The sequence below is a fragment of the Pseudophryne corroboree genome, chromosome 6, assembly GCF_028390025.1.
Source record: "Pseudophryne corroboree isolate aPseCor3 chromosome 6, aPseCor3.hap2, whole genome shotgun sequence".
NCBI lineage: Eukaryota > Metazoa > Chordata > Amphibia > Anura > Myobatrachidae > Pseudophryne > Pseudophryne corroboree.
This window is the reverse complement of record NC_086449.1, coordinates 268,523,704-268,537,793: the sequence shown is the minus strand read 5'-3', so window position 1 is coordinate 268,537,793 and position 14,090 is coordinate 268,523,704. Positions and strand designations below refer to the sequence as shown.

Below are 14,090 nucleotides of genomic sequence, written 5' to 3'. Positions count from 1 at the left end.
CCATTTCTACCGAAGGTGGTTTCGTCATTTCACATTAACCAACCTTATTGTGGTTTCGGAATCTACGGAATAAGTGGCGATTCCAAAATCTCTGGATGTTGTAAGAGCGTTAAAAGTTTACATTTCTAGGACAGCTGTTACTAGGAAAACTGAAGCGTTGTTTGTTTTGTATGCGGCCAACAAGGTTGGTCATCCCGCGTCAAAACAGACTATTGCACGCTGGATTTGTAGTACGATCCAGCAAGCTCATTCTTCGGTGGGGTTGCCGGTGCCGAAGTCGGTTAAAGCCCATTCTACCAGAAAGGTGGGCTCATCTTGGGCGGCTGCCCGAGGTGTTTCGGCACTACAGCTTTGTCGAGCGGCTACTTGGTCGGGTTCGAACACTTTTGCTAAATTCTATAAGTTCGATACCTTGGCCGATGAGGACCTGGCGTTTGCTCAGTCGGTGCTGCAGAGTCGTCCGCACTCTCCCGCCTGTTCTGGAGCTTTGGTATAATCCCCATGGTCCTTTTGGAGTCCCCAGCATCCTCTAGGACGTAAGAGAAAATAGGATTTTGGTACTCACCGTTAAATCCTTTTCTCCTAGTCCGTAGAGGATGCTGGGCGCCCGTCCCAGTGCGGACTATTACTTGCATTATATATTTTCTTACTGGTTAAGTTCGTTTATACACGACTTGTGTATTGGTTTGTTGCAGCTGGTTGCTGGAGTTTTATGCATACTGTTATCTGGTTTGGCGTTATTCCGGTTGTACGGTATGTTTATGGTGTGGGCTGGTAATTTGGTAGCCCTTAGTTAAGACAAAAATCTTTCCTTGTAATGTCCGTCTCTCCTGGGCACAGTTCCTATAACTGAGGTCTGGAGGATGGGCATAGAGGGAGGAGCCAGTTCACACCCAGTCTTAAGTCTTTTTAGTGTGCCCAAGCTCCTGCGGATCCCGTCTATACCCCATGGTCCTTTTGGAGTCCCCAGCATCCTCTACGGACTAGGAGAAAAGGATTTAACGGTGAGTACCAAAATCCTATTTTATTGTGTGTAGGTCGACATGGACACAGTATAAGTGTACCGCATCCCCTCGCATGGCGGGCACTTCCGGCACTATTTTATATTCCCTTTCCAGGTCCACTGGGATGGTAAAGTATGAACAAGTCTGTTTCAGTGAAAAACTCTTGTCTACTTTTTGACCTGTTGATATTTTAAATGTCGTTATTTTGACCATGTCGGGATTTTGACCGTCGCTCAATGGTTGTCGGGATTTTGACCATCGGGATTTTGATTGAAGGTAAATTGACCGCATCCCCAGGTGTACATGGAGGCAGGTTGGTTTACGTGCCACTAGCAACAAGAAATTAAATTTAAAAAAAAAAAACTACAGAGGTGATATCATTAAGGTACCGAGAAGTCTTCCAGAAGCCCCACACTTTATGATATTGCAATCTGCATTACGCTTAGCATACATAAAGCATTCATGGGAAAGCATGGTATTAACTAGGGCAACCCAAGCAGCAGACGAGGGAGGGTCATGAGCCATCCAGGTACGGGCTATACACACATGAGCCAGTGTAAGAAGGTGTTGACATATAGAATCTTGCAAATCCAAATCAAATATACATATATGTGGGTCCATTAAGATGTATTGGTTTCTAATTTGGTATTAAGGGGTCTATTTACTAAGCCTTAGATGGAGATAAAGTGGACGGAGACAAATGACCAGCCAATCGGCTCCTAACTGACATGCCACAGGCTGGGTTTGAAAAATGACAGTTAGGAGCTGATTGGCTGGTACTTTATCTCCAGCGACTTTCTCAATCCAAGGCTTAGTATATAGTCCCCTAAGACCTTACCCATAACGTTATCATTAGGACATGAAGGCAATAGGATGGAGTCTGATAACTGGATGCTGTGCTGTATTCTGGAGCCTGAATCTTGTTGCGTAAGAGGATGTGATCTAATTGATGCATGATCTAAAAATCTCTCTGCACCACACCTTTTTTTATATTAATTAACTTTTCTGTCGTATAATATGGCAATTTACTTTAAATGCAGTCAAATTTATCCTTTATTATGACCTTTCTTCTCTTAGGGTGGGTCTTTCCAAGACCATATGAAATCAAAAGGTGGCTATTCCTCCAGTGTCTCTGAAGTGGCACTATAGCAGCTGTAAGTATATGAAATCGTAAACATTTTGTCTTTCATTTTCTCAAACCACCAGTCTCTTTAAATGGAGAGAGCCTACAAACCTGTGCTAGGGAACCAGTCATAATAAAGAATGTATAGTATGTTAATGTAACAGGCCAGGGGTTAAATTGTGTAAATATTTTATTAAGTAGTTCAAAGCTTCCCATTCACAAAGATTTGTATAATAAATTGCTGAGAGTTTTGGAGCAAAATTCCTGGAAAGCACCATCCAACACACCACATCCAGGTAACATTGGGCATTCTGCTTTTGTTCTGAAATAATGGCTTGTCCATGAGGGCTGAATGCAGTTAGACCATTTCTTTAATGTGTCTGCATGAGAGCTCAATTGGGCAGATGTATTAAGCCTGGAGAAGGCATAAAGAAGTGATAAAGCAGTGATAAGGTCAAGGTGATAACACACCAGCCAGTCAGCTCCTAAAGGCCCATATAGACGGGAGAGATGCGGGGGAGGACGGGGGGCCGCTCATTTCACCCAGCGGGTGAAATGAGCGACGTGCTAGATCTAGCACCGGCGATAGCGATGTGCGGGGCCGCGCATCGCTATCGCTGAGGGGGGTACACACGAGTGATCTGTGATTGCTTAGATTTTAAGCATGTATCTCTCCGTGAGTACCCCCCTTAACTGTCATTTTTCAAATCCGTAATGATTGGCTGGTGTGTTATCACCTTCCACTTATCACTGCTTTATCGCTTCTCTATCCCGTCTCCTGGTTAATACATATGCCCTATAATCCTGTTTGACTGCATGTAGCAGGCATGGCTAGTAAAGAGGAAGAAGTCGAAGTCCAAACAAAACTCCAAATGTGATGTTTTCAAAATTGGCCACACATTGTTGAAGGAAAAACAAATCCCCCCTCCTCAAAAACAGCAATGTAATAAATTCCTGGGATCAGCCTTCCCTAGCCTCCATAGGGTTCCTACCAATTACTGTATAGCTAGAGATGCCACCTCTTGTAACAAAGGCTTCCTATCCATTTTCAAGTTGTTGGGGAATTTGCCACCCACCTCATGTGGTATAAAATAGTGCCGTTTCATCACCTTTACCGTAAAGATATTTATTATAGATGTCCATTCTGATGTTTTAGCAAATTACTTTCTACAACATATATCAAAATTCTTTCAAATTTGCTCACAACTGATGTTTTGTTTAACTAGGACTAAATTAGTTTAGACTCATTTTTTTGCTTCTAAATTTGTTCTCCCTTTTTAAAAAGAGAAAAAGTTGAAAGCGGTTTTGTAGCAATCTTGTGTCAATGAGTCACTTATAAGGGAGTTCATAAACCTAAGAAACAGTCTTTCAATTGCAGAACTTCCTTTAGGACACGTGGGTAGTTGGCATTTGGGTGCTTTTATCTTAGTTTTGTTTGGGTGTCAAACCACTTCCTCCTTTTAGTTTAGTAACCTTTAATAGTAAGTGCTGTAGTGCTGTACTTCTTTTTCCCTCTTTGCCAAATACACATGAAAGTTAAAAGATAATCTTCCTATTTTCTAGTTTTTTTGTTTTTTTTGTTTTTTGTTTGTCATCTATTGTCTCTATTCTCAGTTGTGTCTGTCTTGTTGGTCATGTACTTTGCGCATTGATATTAGACTTGCTGTTTTTAAAAACCTGTTTTCCAAATTCAGTCTGTTTGTATTATGAATAATCGTGGTACACCCAACTAGGTCATTACATTTGTTTCCTGTATGGTTTGTAATTTGCAAACTTAGATGGCCAAATGTTACACAGATATGTCCTCACTCATCGTTGCCGCCGTCAGGTTTTTTTTTTTGTTTGTTTTTTTGCTGCAGTATTTAAATCCAGCTTGGTTTTGCTTTTGAAAAAAATTGCCATTTTAAATCCTATTGTAAAATTGTGGCACTTTTTTCCAAATTTAAGCTGGGTACACAGGCAATATGTCCAATCTGGTGAATCGGTCTGTCATATCGGGTATGTCGTCTAGTGTGTTCCGGCTATGTTCTGACATTATCACCAGAATATAACAAATAAAGACGTACCTTTTTTTCTCTATCGTCCTAGTGGATGCTGGGGTTCCTGAAAGGACCATGGGGAATAGCGGCTCCGCAGGAGACAGGGCACAAAAAGTAAAGCTTTTCCAGATCAGGTGGTGTGCACTGGCTCCTCCCCCTATGACCCTCCTCCAGACTCCAGTTAGATTTTTGTGCCTGGCCGAGAAGGGTGCAATCTAGGTGGCTCTCCTAAAGAGCTGCTTAGAAAAAGTTTAGCTTAGGTTTTTTATTTTACAGTGAGTCCTGCTGGCAACAGGATCACTGCAACGAGGGACTGAGGGGAGAAGAAGTGAACTCACCTGCGTGCAGGATGGATTGGCTTCTTGGCTACTGGACATCAGCTCCAGAGGGACGATCACAGGTACAGCCTGGATGGTCACCGGAGCCGCGCCGCCGGCCCCCTTGCAGATGCTGAAGTCAGAAGAGGTCCAGAATCGGCGGCTGAAGACTCCTGCAGTCTTCTAAAGGTAGCGCACAGCACTGCAGCTGTGCGCCATTTTCCTCTCAGCACACTTCACACGCAGTCACTGAGGGTGCAGGGCGCTGGGGGGGGGCGCCCTGGGAGGCAAATGTAACCTATATAAAGGCTAAAAATACCTCACATATAGCCCCCAGAGGCTATATGGAGATATTTAACCCCTGCCTGGATTCACTAAATAGCGGGAGACGAGCCCGCCGGAAAAGGGGCGGGGCCTATCTCCTCAGCACACGGCGCCATTTCCTCTCACAGCTCCGCTGGTCAGGACGGCTCCCAGGTCTCTCCCCTGCACTGCACTACAGAAACAGGGTAAAACAGAGAGGGGGGGCAAATTTATGGCGATATTTTGATATATATAAAGCAGCTATAAGGGAGCACTTATTATAAGGCTATCCCTGTTATATATAGCGCTTTTGGTGTGTGCTGGCAAACTCTCCCTCTGTCTCCCCAAAGGGCTAGTGGGTCCTGTCTTCGTTAGGAGCATTCCCTGTGTGTCTGCTGTGTGTCGGTACGTGTGTGTCGACATGTATGAGGACGATATTGGTGTGGAGGCGGAGCAATTGCCAAATATGAGGATGTCACCCCCTAGGGAGTCGACACCAGAATGGATGCCTTTATTTATGGAACTACGGGATAGTGTCAACACGCTAAAGCAGTCGTTTGACGACATGAGACGGCCGGACAATCAATTAGTGCCTGTCCAGGCGACTCAAACACCGTCAGGGGCTGTGAAACGCCCTTTGCCTCAGTCGGTCGACACAGACCCAGACACAGGCACTGACTCCAGTGGTGACGGTGACGAATCAACCGTATTTTCCAGTAGGGCCACACGTTATATGATTTTGGCAATGAAGGAGGAGTTACATTTAGCTGATACTACAGGTACCACTAAACAGGGTATTATGTGGGGTGTGAAAAAACTACCTATAGTTTTTCCTGAATCAGAAGAATTAAATGACGTGTGTAATGAAGCGTGGGTTGCCCCTGATAAAAAGCTGACAATTTCAAAGAAATTATTGGCATTATACCCTTTCCCGCCAGAGGTTAGGGAGCGCTGGGAAACACCTCCTAGGGTGGACAAGGCGCTAACACGCTTATCTAAACAAGTGGCGTTACCCTCTCCTGAGACGGCCGCACTTAAAGATCCATCAGATAGGAGGATGGAAAATATCCAAAAAAGTATATACACACATGCAGGTGTTATACTACGACCAGCTATAGCGACTGCCTGGATGTGCAGTGCTGGGGTAGTTTGGTCAGAGTCCCTGATTGAAAATATTGATACCCTGGACAGGGACAATATTTTACTGTCGTTAGAACAAATAAAGGATGCATTTCTTTATATGCGTGATGCACAGAGGGATATCTGCACACTGGCATCACGGGTAAGTGCTATGTCCATTTCGGCCAGAAGAGCTTTATGGACGCGACAGTGGACAGGCGATGCGGATTCAAAACGACATATGGAAGTTTTGCCGTATAAAGGGGAGGAGTTATTTGGAGTCTGTCTATCAGATTTGGTGGCCACGGCTACAGCCGGGAAATCCACCTTTCTACCTCAAGTCACTCCCCAACAGAAAAAGGCACCGACTTTTCAACCGCAGCCCTTTCGTTCCTTTAAAACTAAGAGAGCAAAGGGCTATTCATATCTGCCACGAGGCAGAGGTCGAGGGAAGAGACAGCAACAGGCAGCTCCTTCCCAGGAACAGAAGCCTTCCCCGGCTTCTACAAAAGCCTCAGCATGACGCTGGGGCTTCTCAAGCGGACTCGGGGACGGTGGGTGGTCGTCTCAAAAATTACAGCGCGCAGTGGGCTCACTCGCAGGTAGATCCCTGGATCCTGCAGATAATATCTCAGGGGTACAGGTTGGAATTAGAGACAGATCCACCTCGCCGTTTCCTGAAGTCTGCTTTACCAACGTCCCCCTCCGAAAGGGAGACGGTTTTGGAAGCCATTCACAAGCTGTACTCTCAGCAGGTGATAGTCAAGGTACCTCTTCTACAACAAGGGAAGGGGTATTATTCCACTCTTTTTGTGGTACCGAAGCCGGATGGCTCGGTAAGGCCTATTCTAAATCTGAAGTCCTTGAACCTGTACATAAAGAAGTTCAAGTTCAAGATGGAGTCACTCAGAGCAGTGATAGCGAACCTGGAAGAGGGGGACTTTATGGTATCCTTGGACATCAAGGATGCGTATCTCCACGTTCCAATTTACCCCTCACACCAGGGGTACCTCAGGTTCGTTGTACAAAACTGTCACTATCCGTTTCAGACGCTGCCGTTCGGGTTGTCCACGGCACCTCGGGTCTTTACAAAGGTAATGGCCGAGATGATGATTCTTCTTCGAAGAAAAGGCATATTAATTATCCCATACTTGGACGATCTCCTAATAAGGGCAAGGTCCAGAGAACAGCTAGAGATGGGATTAGCACTGTCGCAAGAAGTGCTAAAACAGCACGGGTGGATTCTGAATATTCCAAAATCCCAGTTAATGCCGACAACTCGTCTGCTGTTCCTAGGGATGATTCTGGACACGGTTCAGAAAAAGGTTTTTCTCCCGGAGGAAAAAGCCAAGGAGTTATCCGAGCTTGTCAGGAACCTCCTAAAACCAGGAAAGGTGTCTGTACATCAATGCACAAGAGTCCTGGGAAAAATGGTGGCTTCTTACGAAGCAATTCCATTCGGCAGATTCCACGCAAGAATTTTCCAAAGGGATCTGTTGGACAAATGGTCAGGGTCGCATCTTCAGATGCACCTGCGGATAACCCTGTCTCCAAGGACAAGGGTGTCTCTTCTGTGGTGGTTGCAGAGTGCTCATCTATTGGAGGGCCGCAGATTCGGCATACAGGATTGGATCCTGGTGACCACGGACGCCAGCCTGAGAGGCTGGGGAGCAGTCACACAAGGAAGAAACTTCCAGGGAGTATGGACGAGCCTGGAAACGTCTCTTCACATAAACATTCTGGAACTAAGAGCAATATACAATGCTCTAAGCCAGGCAGAACCTCTGCTTCAGGGAAAACCGGTGTTGATCCAGTCGGACAACATCACGGCAGTCGCCCATGTGAACAGACAGGGCGGCACAAGAAGCAGGAGTGCAATGGCAGAAGCTGCAAGGATTCTTCGCTGGGCAGAGAATCATGTGATAGCACTGTCAGCAGTGTTCATCCCGGGAGTGGACAACTGGGAAGCAGACTTCCTCAGCAGACACGATCTTCACCCGGGAGAGTGGGGACTTCATCCAGAAGTCTTCCACTTGCTGGTAACCCGTTGGGAAAGACCAATGGTGGACATGATGGCGTCTCGCCTCAACAAAAAACTGGACAGGTATTGCGCCAGGTCAAGAGATCCGCAGGCAATAGCTGTGGACGCGCTGGTAACGCCTTGGGTGTACCAGTCGGTGTATGTGTTTCCTCCTCTGCCTCTCATACCAAAAGTATTGAGAATTATACGGCAAAGAGGCGTAAGGACGATACTAGTGGTTCCGGATTGGCCAAGAAGGACTTGGTACCCGGAACTTCAAGAGATGATCACGGAAGATCCGTGGCCTCTACCTCTAAGGAGGGACTTGCTTCAGCAGGGTCCCTGTCTGTTTCAAGACTTACCGCGGCTGCGTTTGACGGCATGGCGGTTGAACGCCGGATCCTAAAGGAAAAAGGCATGCCGGAAGAAGTCATTCCTACTTTGATTAAAGCAAGGAAGGAAGTAACCGTGCAACATTATCACCGAATTTGGCGAAAATATGTTGCGTGGTGCGAAGATCGGAGTGCTCCGACGGAGGAATTTCAACTGGGTCGATTCCTACATTTCCTGCAATCAGGATTGTCTATGGGTCTCAAATTGGGATCTATTAAGGTTCAAATTTCGGCCCTGTCGATTTTCTTTCAAAAAGAATTGGCTTCAGTCCCTGAAGTCCAGACCTTTGTTAAGGGAGTGCTACATATACAGACTCCTGTGGTGCCTCCAGTGGCACCGTGGGATCTCAATGTGGTTTTGGACTTTCTAAAATCTCATTGGTTTGAACCACTAAAGAAGGTGGATTTGAAATATCTCACATGGAAAGTGACCATGCTTCTAGCCCTGGCTTCGGCCAGGAGAGTGTCAGAACTGGCAGCTTTATCTTACAAAAGCCCATATCTGATTTTCCATTCGGACAGGGCAGAACTGCGGACTCGTCCGCATTTTCTCCCTAAGGTGGTGTCAGCATTTCATCTGAACCAGCCTATTGTAGTGCCTGCGGCTACAAGTGACTTGGAGGACTCCAAGTTACTGGACGTTGTCAGAGCATTAAAAATATATATTGCAAGGACAGCTGGAGTCAGAAAATCTGACTCGTTGTTTATATTGTATGCACCCAACAAGATGGGTGCTCCTGCGTCTAAGCAGACGATTGCTCGTTGGATCTGTAGCACAATCCAACTTGCACATTCTGTGGCAGGCCTGCCACAGCCTAAATCTGTAAAGGCCCACTCCACAAGGAAGGTGGGCTCATCTTGGGCGGCTGCCCGAGGGGTCTCGGCATTACAACTTTGCCGAGCAGCTACGTGGTCAGGGGAGAACACGTTTGTAAAATTTTACAAATTTGATACTCTGGCTAAGGAGGACCTGGAGTTCTCTCATTCGGTGCTGCAGAGTCATCCGCACTCTCCCGCCCGTTTGGGAGCTTTGGTATAATCCCCATGGTCCTTTCAGGAACCCCAGCATCCACTAGGACGATAGAGAAAATAAGATTTTACTTACCGATAAATCTATTTCTCGGAGTCCGTAGTGGATGCTGGGCGCCCATCCCAAGTGCGGATTATCTGCAATAATTGTACATAGTTATTGTTAACTAATTCGGGTTATTGTTGAAGGAAGCCATCTTTCAGAGGCTCCGCTGTTATCATACTGTTAACTGGGTTTAGATCACAAGTTGTACGGTGTGATTGGTGTGGCTGGTATGAGTCTTACCCGGGATTCAAAATCCTCCCTTATTGTGTACGCTCGTCCGGGCACAGTACCTAACTGGAGTCTGGAGGAGGGTCATAGGGGGAGGAGCCAGTGCACACCACCTGATCTGGAAAAGCTTTACTTTTTGTGCCCTGTCTCCTGCGGAGCCGCTATTCCCCATGGTCCTTTCAGGAACCCCAGCATCCACTACGGACTCCGAGAAATAGATTTATCGGTAAGTAAAATCTTATTATAATGCATACCACCCAGTGACTAGTCACACTGTGTCCCGAGACTGCAATCCCAGCCAGCATCAACGGCCAGTGACATTACTACTTCTGGTAAGACTGTCGGGAACGGTGACGCTGTGCAAAACAGTCACCATGGAAACAATTCAGTAAGACCAAGGCAAGAATAATTCAGTAAGACCAAGACACCGGTCAGCAAGAAAGTACTGTACATTGGAAAATGTGTATCACAGGTAAGATACAAAAATGATATGCAAATGAAGTATATAAATCAGAAGAGAGAAAAAGTCAATAAAAAAAAAAAGACAGTGATAATGATTCATTTAGACCTTTAGGGGTTAACACACATAAATGATGTATCCATTGGGCTTCACAGGTAAGTAATAGGAGATTGCGATCCCAACCTCTCCTAGATGATACATGGTCTGTCATATGGTATCTGATTATAAATAGACTATGGTTAGCATTTACATGGCAGCTTGTCCGCTTCCCTACGTTAATTTTTTACTTTTCAGTAAATCAGATCTATTCGTCCCCAAAAGATCTTTAATACCCCTTTCAGACAGCAAAATCAACCCGGTAATTTCCTGGCACGGGAAGGGTCGACCTGGGATTTTTTTTTCTGTCTGGAAGGGACAACACGGGACTGAATTCCCGGGACTGCGACCCAGATTTCTACCTGGGTTTTTTCCAGATCTTACACGGGTTGCCGGCTGTCTGAAAGGGTCCGACCCGGGATTTTAGAAACTGGTTGCGCTTAACTGCACTTCCTGGCTAAGTTTGCTGAGCCCTGGCTGATTGACTGAGCAGCAGGGTCTCTGTGATTGGCTGAGCGGGTGTGGCACTGGCGCTGGCGTCACAATTGTGCTGCATGGGAGATGGAGAGAGACAGCTTGGCGCACTGGAAGGAGGAAGAGATCCGAGAGCTGCTTGCTGTTAGAGGGGAGGATGCAATGTTTAATGGTTAATGCATGGTTACTGCTATGCAGTGAGCAGTCACCACCCACTTTTCATGACCTCATCTATGTGTGCCATAAGTAGTCCATTTTTTATGATACACAGTCTACTGCAGGGCTGACACAGGTTCTGTCTGAAAGGGGTTGACTCGGGAATAATCTGGGTTAAATAGGCTGCGTGAAAGAGGGTTACTAACTGTAACCCGGGTTTCTCTAACGTACTAGAGGATGCTGGGGACTTCGTAAGGACCATGGGGATAGACGGGCTCCGCAGGAGACATGGGCACTTTAAGAAAGACTTTAGGTCTGGGTGTGCACTGGCTCCTCCCTCTATGCCCCTCCTCTAGACCTCAGTTTGATACTGTGCCCAGAGGAGATGGGTGCACTACAGGGAGCTCTCCTGAGCTTTCTGTCAAAGTATATTTGTTAGGTTTTTTATTTTCAGGGAGCCTGCTGGCAACAGACTCCCTGCATCGAGGGACTGAGGAGAGAGAAACAAACCTACTTCTGTGAGTTTCAAGGCTCTGTTTCTTAGGCTACTGGACACCATTAGCTCCAGAGGGATTGGTACGCAGGTCTCACCCTCGCCGTCCGTCCCAGAGCCGCGCCGCGTCGCCGTCCTCCTCGCAGAGCCGGAAGATAGAAGCCGGGTGAGTATGAGAAGAAAAGAAGACTTCAGAGGCGGCAGAAGACTTCATGATCTTCACTGAGGTAACGCACAGCAGTAAAGCTGTGCGCCATTGCTCCCATACACCTCACACACCGCAGTCACTGTAAGGGTGCACGGCGCATGGGGGGCACCCTGGGCAGCAATAAAACCTCTCCATTTGCAAAATAAGTATTTACATGTACAGATGGGCACTGTACATGTATATAACAGACCCCCCGCCAGTTTTCAGGAATTTTGAGCGGGACAGAAGCCCGCCGCCGACGGGACGGGGCTTCTCCCTCAGCACTCACCAGCGCCATTTTTCTCCACAGCACAGCGCTGAGAGGAAGCTCCCAGGACTCTCCCCTGCTAATACACGGTGATAGAGGGGTTTTAAGAGGGGGAGGGGGGCACAAATTTGGCGGATATAAAGTATAAACAGCGCTACTGGATAAACATTTAGTGTTTTTTTTTTCCAGGGTCATATAGCGCTGGGGTGTGTGCTGACATACACTCTCTCTCTCTGTCTCTCCAAAGGGCCTGGTGGGGAAACTGTCTTCGGATAAGAGGTTCCCTGTGTGTGTGGTGTGTCGGTATGCGTGTGTCGACATGTCTGAGGTATAAGGCTCACCTAGGGAGGAGGGGGAGCGTATGAATGTGAGGTCTCCGTCGGCGGTGCCGACACCTGACTGGATGGATATGTGGAATGTTTTAAGTGCTAGTGTGAACTTATTGCACAAAAGATTAAACAAAGCTGAAGCTAAGGAACAGTCAGGGAGTGAACCCATGTCTGTCCCTATGTCGCCGGGACCTTCAGGGTCTCAGAAGCGCCCACTATCCCAGATAGGAGACACAGATTCGGACTCCAGTGTCGACTACGATGATGCAAAGTTACAGCCAAAAGTGGCTAAATGTATTCGATATATGATTATTGCAATAAAAGAAGTGTTGCATATCACAGAGGAACCCCCGGTCCCTGAAACGAGGGTACACATGTATAAGGGAAAGAAGCCTGAGGTAACTTTTCCCTCCTCACACGAGTTGAACGAATTATGTAAAAAAGCGTGGGAATCTCCAGACAAAAAACTGCAGATTCCCAAAAGGATTCTTATGGCGTATCCTTTCCCGCCAACGGACAGGATACGGTGGGAATCCTCCCCTAAGGTGGACAAAGCGTTGACACGCTTGTCAAAAAAGATAGCGCTGCCATCCCAAGATACGGCTACCCTCAAGGATCCTGCTGACCGCAAGCAGGAGGTTACCTTGAAATCCATTTCCACACATTCTGGTACATTACTCAGACCGGCAATTGCGTCGGCCTGGGTTTGTAGCGCTGTAGCAGCATGGACAGATTCCTTATCAGCGGAAATTGAGACCCTAGATAAGGATACCGTTTTATTGACCCTAGGCCATATAAAGGATGCTGTCTTATATATGAGAGATGCTCAGAGAGACATTAGTTTACTGGGTTCCAGAATAAACGCTATGTCAATTTCTGCTAGACGAGTCCTCTGGACTCGGCAGTGGACAGGTGATGCCGACTCAAAAAGACATATGGAGGTCTTACCTTACAAGGGTGAGGAATTGTTTGGGGAAGGCCTCTCGGACCTGGTCTCCACAGCTACGGCAGGTAAATCAAATTTTTTACCCAGAGGTGCTCGGGCGCTTTAGATAGGAGATAATTCACCAAGTTGCAGTCTCTAAAGAGAGGGAAGTCACTCCCGTTTACAATACAAAAAAGAGGGGGGGGTGAGACTGCGCTAGATTTGATCAATACAACAGTAATGGTGTAGTTAGTAAAAACACAATTTTTATTCCTAAAAACAATGCAATAAATTTCAATTCGTCCTTGAATTGAAATCTATTGCATTGTTTTTAGGAATAAAAATTGTGTTTTTACTAACTACACCATTACTGTTGTATTGATCAAATCTAGCGCAGTCTCACCCCCCCTCTTTTTTTAAATGGAATTTTTTGCCTTATGTTCCCTCACAACCTAAGAAAGCGCCACATTATCGAATGCAGTCCTTTCGTTCAAATAAAAGCAACAGAGTACGTGGATCGTCCATTCTTGCCAGAGGTAAGGGCAGAGGTAAAAAACTGCACAGCACAGCTAGTTCCCAGGAACAGAAGTCCTCCCCGGCCTCTTCAAAATCCACCGCATGACGCTGGGGCTCCGCTGAGGGAGTCCGCCCCAGTGGGGGCACGTCTTCGACTTTTCAGCCACATCTGGGTTCACTAACAGGTGGATCCCTGGGCTATAGAAATTGTTTCTCAGGGTTACAAGCTGGAATTCGAAGAGGTGCCTCCTCGCCGGTTTTTCAAATCGGCTCTACCGACTTCTCCCCTAGAAAGGGAGATGGTGTTAAATGCTATTCACAAATTGTGTCTTCAACAAGTGGTGGTCGAAGTTCCCCTGCTTCAGAGAGGGAAGGGATACTACTCAACCCTGATTGTAGTTCCGAAACCGGACGGTTCGGTCAGACGCATATTGAATTTAAAATCCCTGAACCTATACTTAAAACGGTTCAAGTTCAAGATGGAATCGCTCAGAGCGGTCATCGCGAGTCTGGAAGGGGGGGATTTTATGGTATCTCTGGACATAAAGGATGCATACCTTCATGTC

The 14,090-nt window shown here is 46.5% G+C and overlaps 1 protein-coding gene across 4 annotated transcripts in view; it reads left to right on the top strand.

Moving 5' to 3' along the window:
* Positions 1-14,090, top strand: part of LOC134935183 (CDC42 small effector protein 2-C-like) — a 76,247-nt gene that overhangs the window by 40,541 nt on the left and 21,616 nt on the right. For all 4 annotated transcript variants that reach the window (XM_063930408.1, XM_063930407.1, XM_063930405.1 and 1 more), the window contains one exon: positions 2,082-2,158. In XM_063930408.1, the coding sequence (XP_063786478.1) occupies positions 2,082-2,153 (72 nt within the window). In that variant the 3' untranslated portion in view covers positions 2,154-2,158. The remainder of the gene's footprint in view (positions 1-2,081; positions 2,159-14,090) is intronic.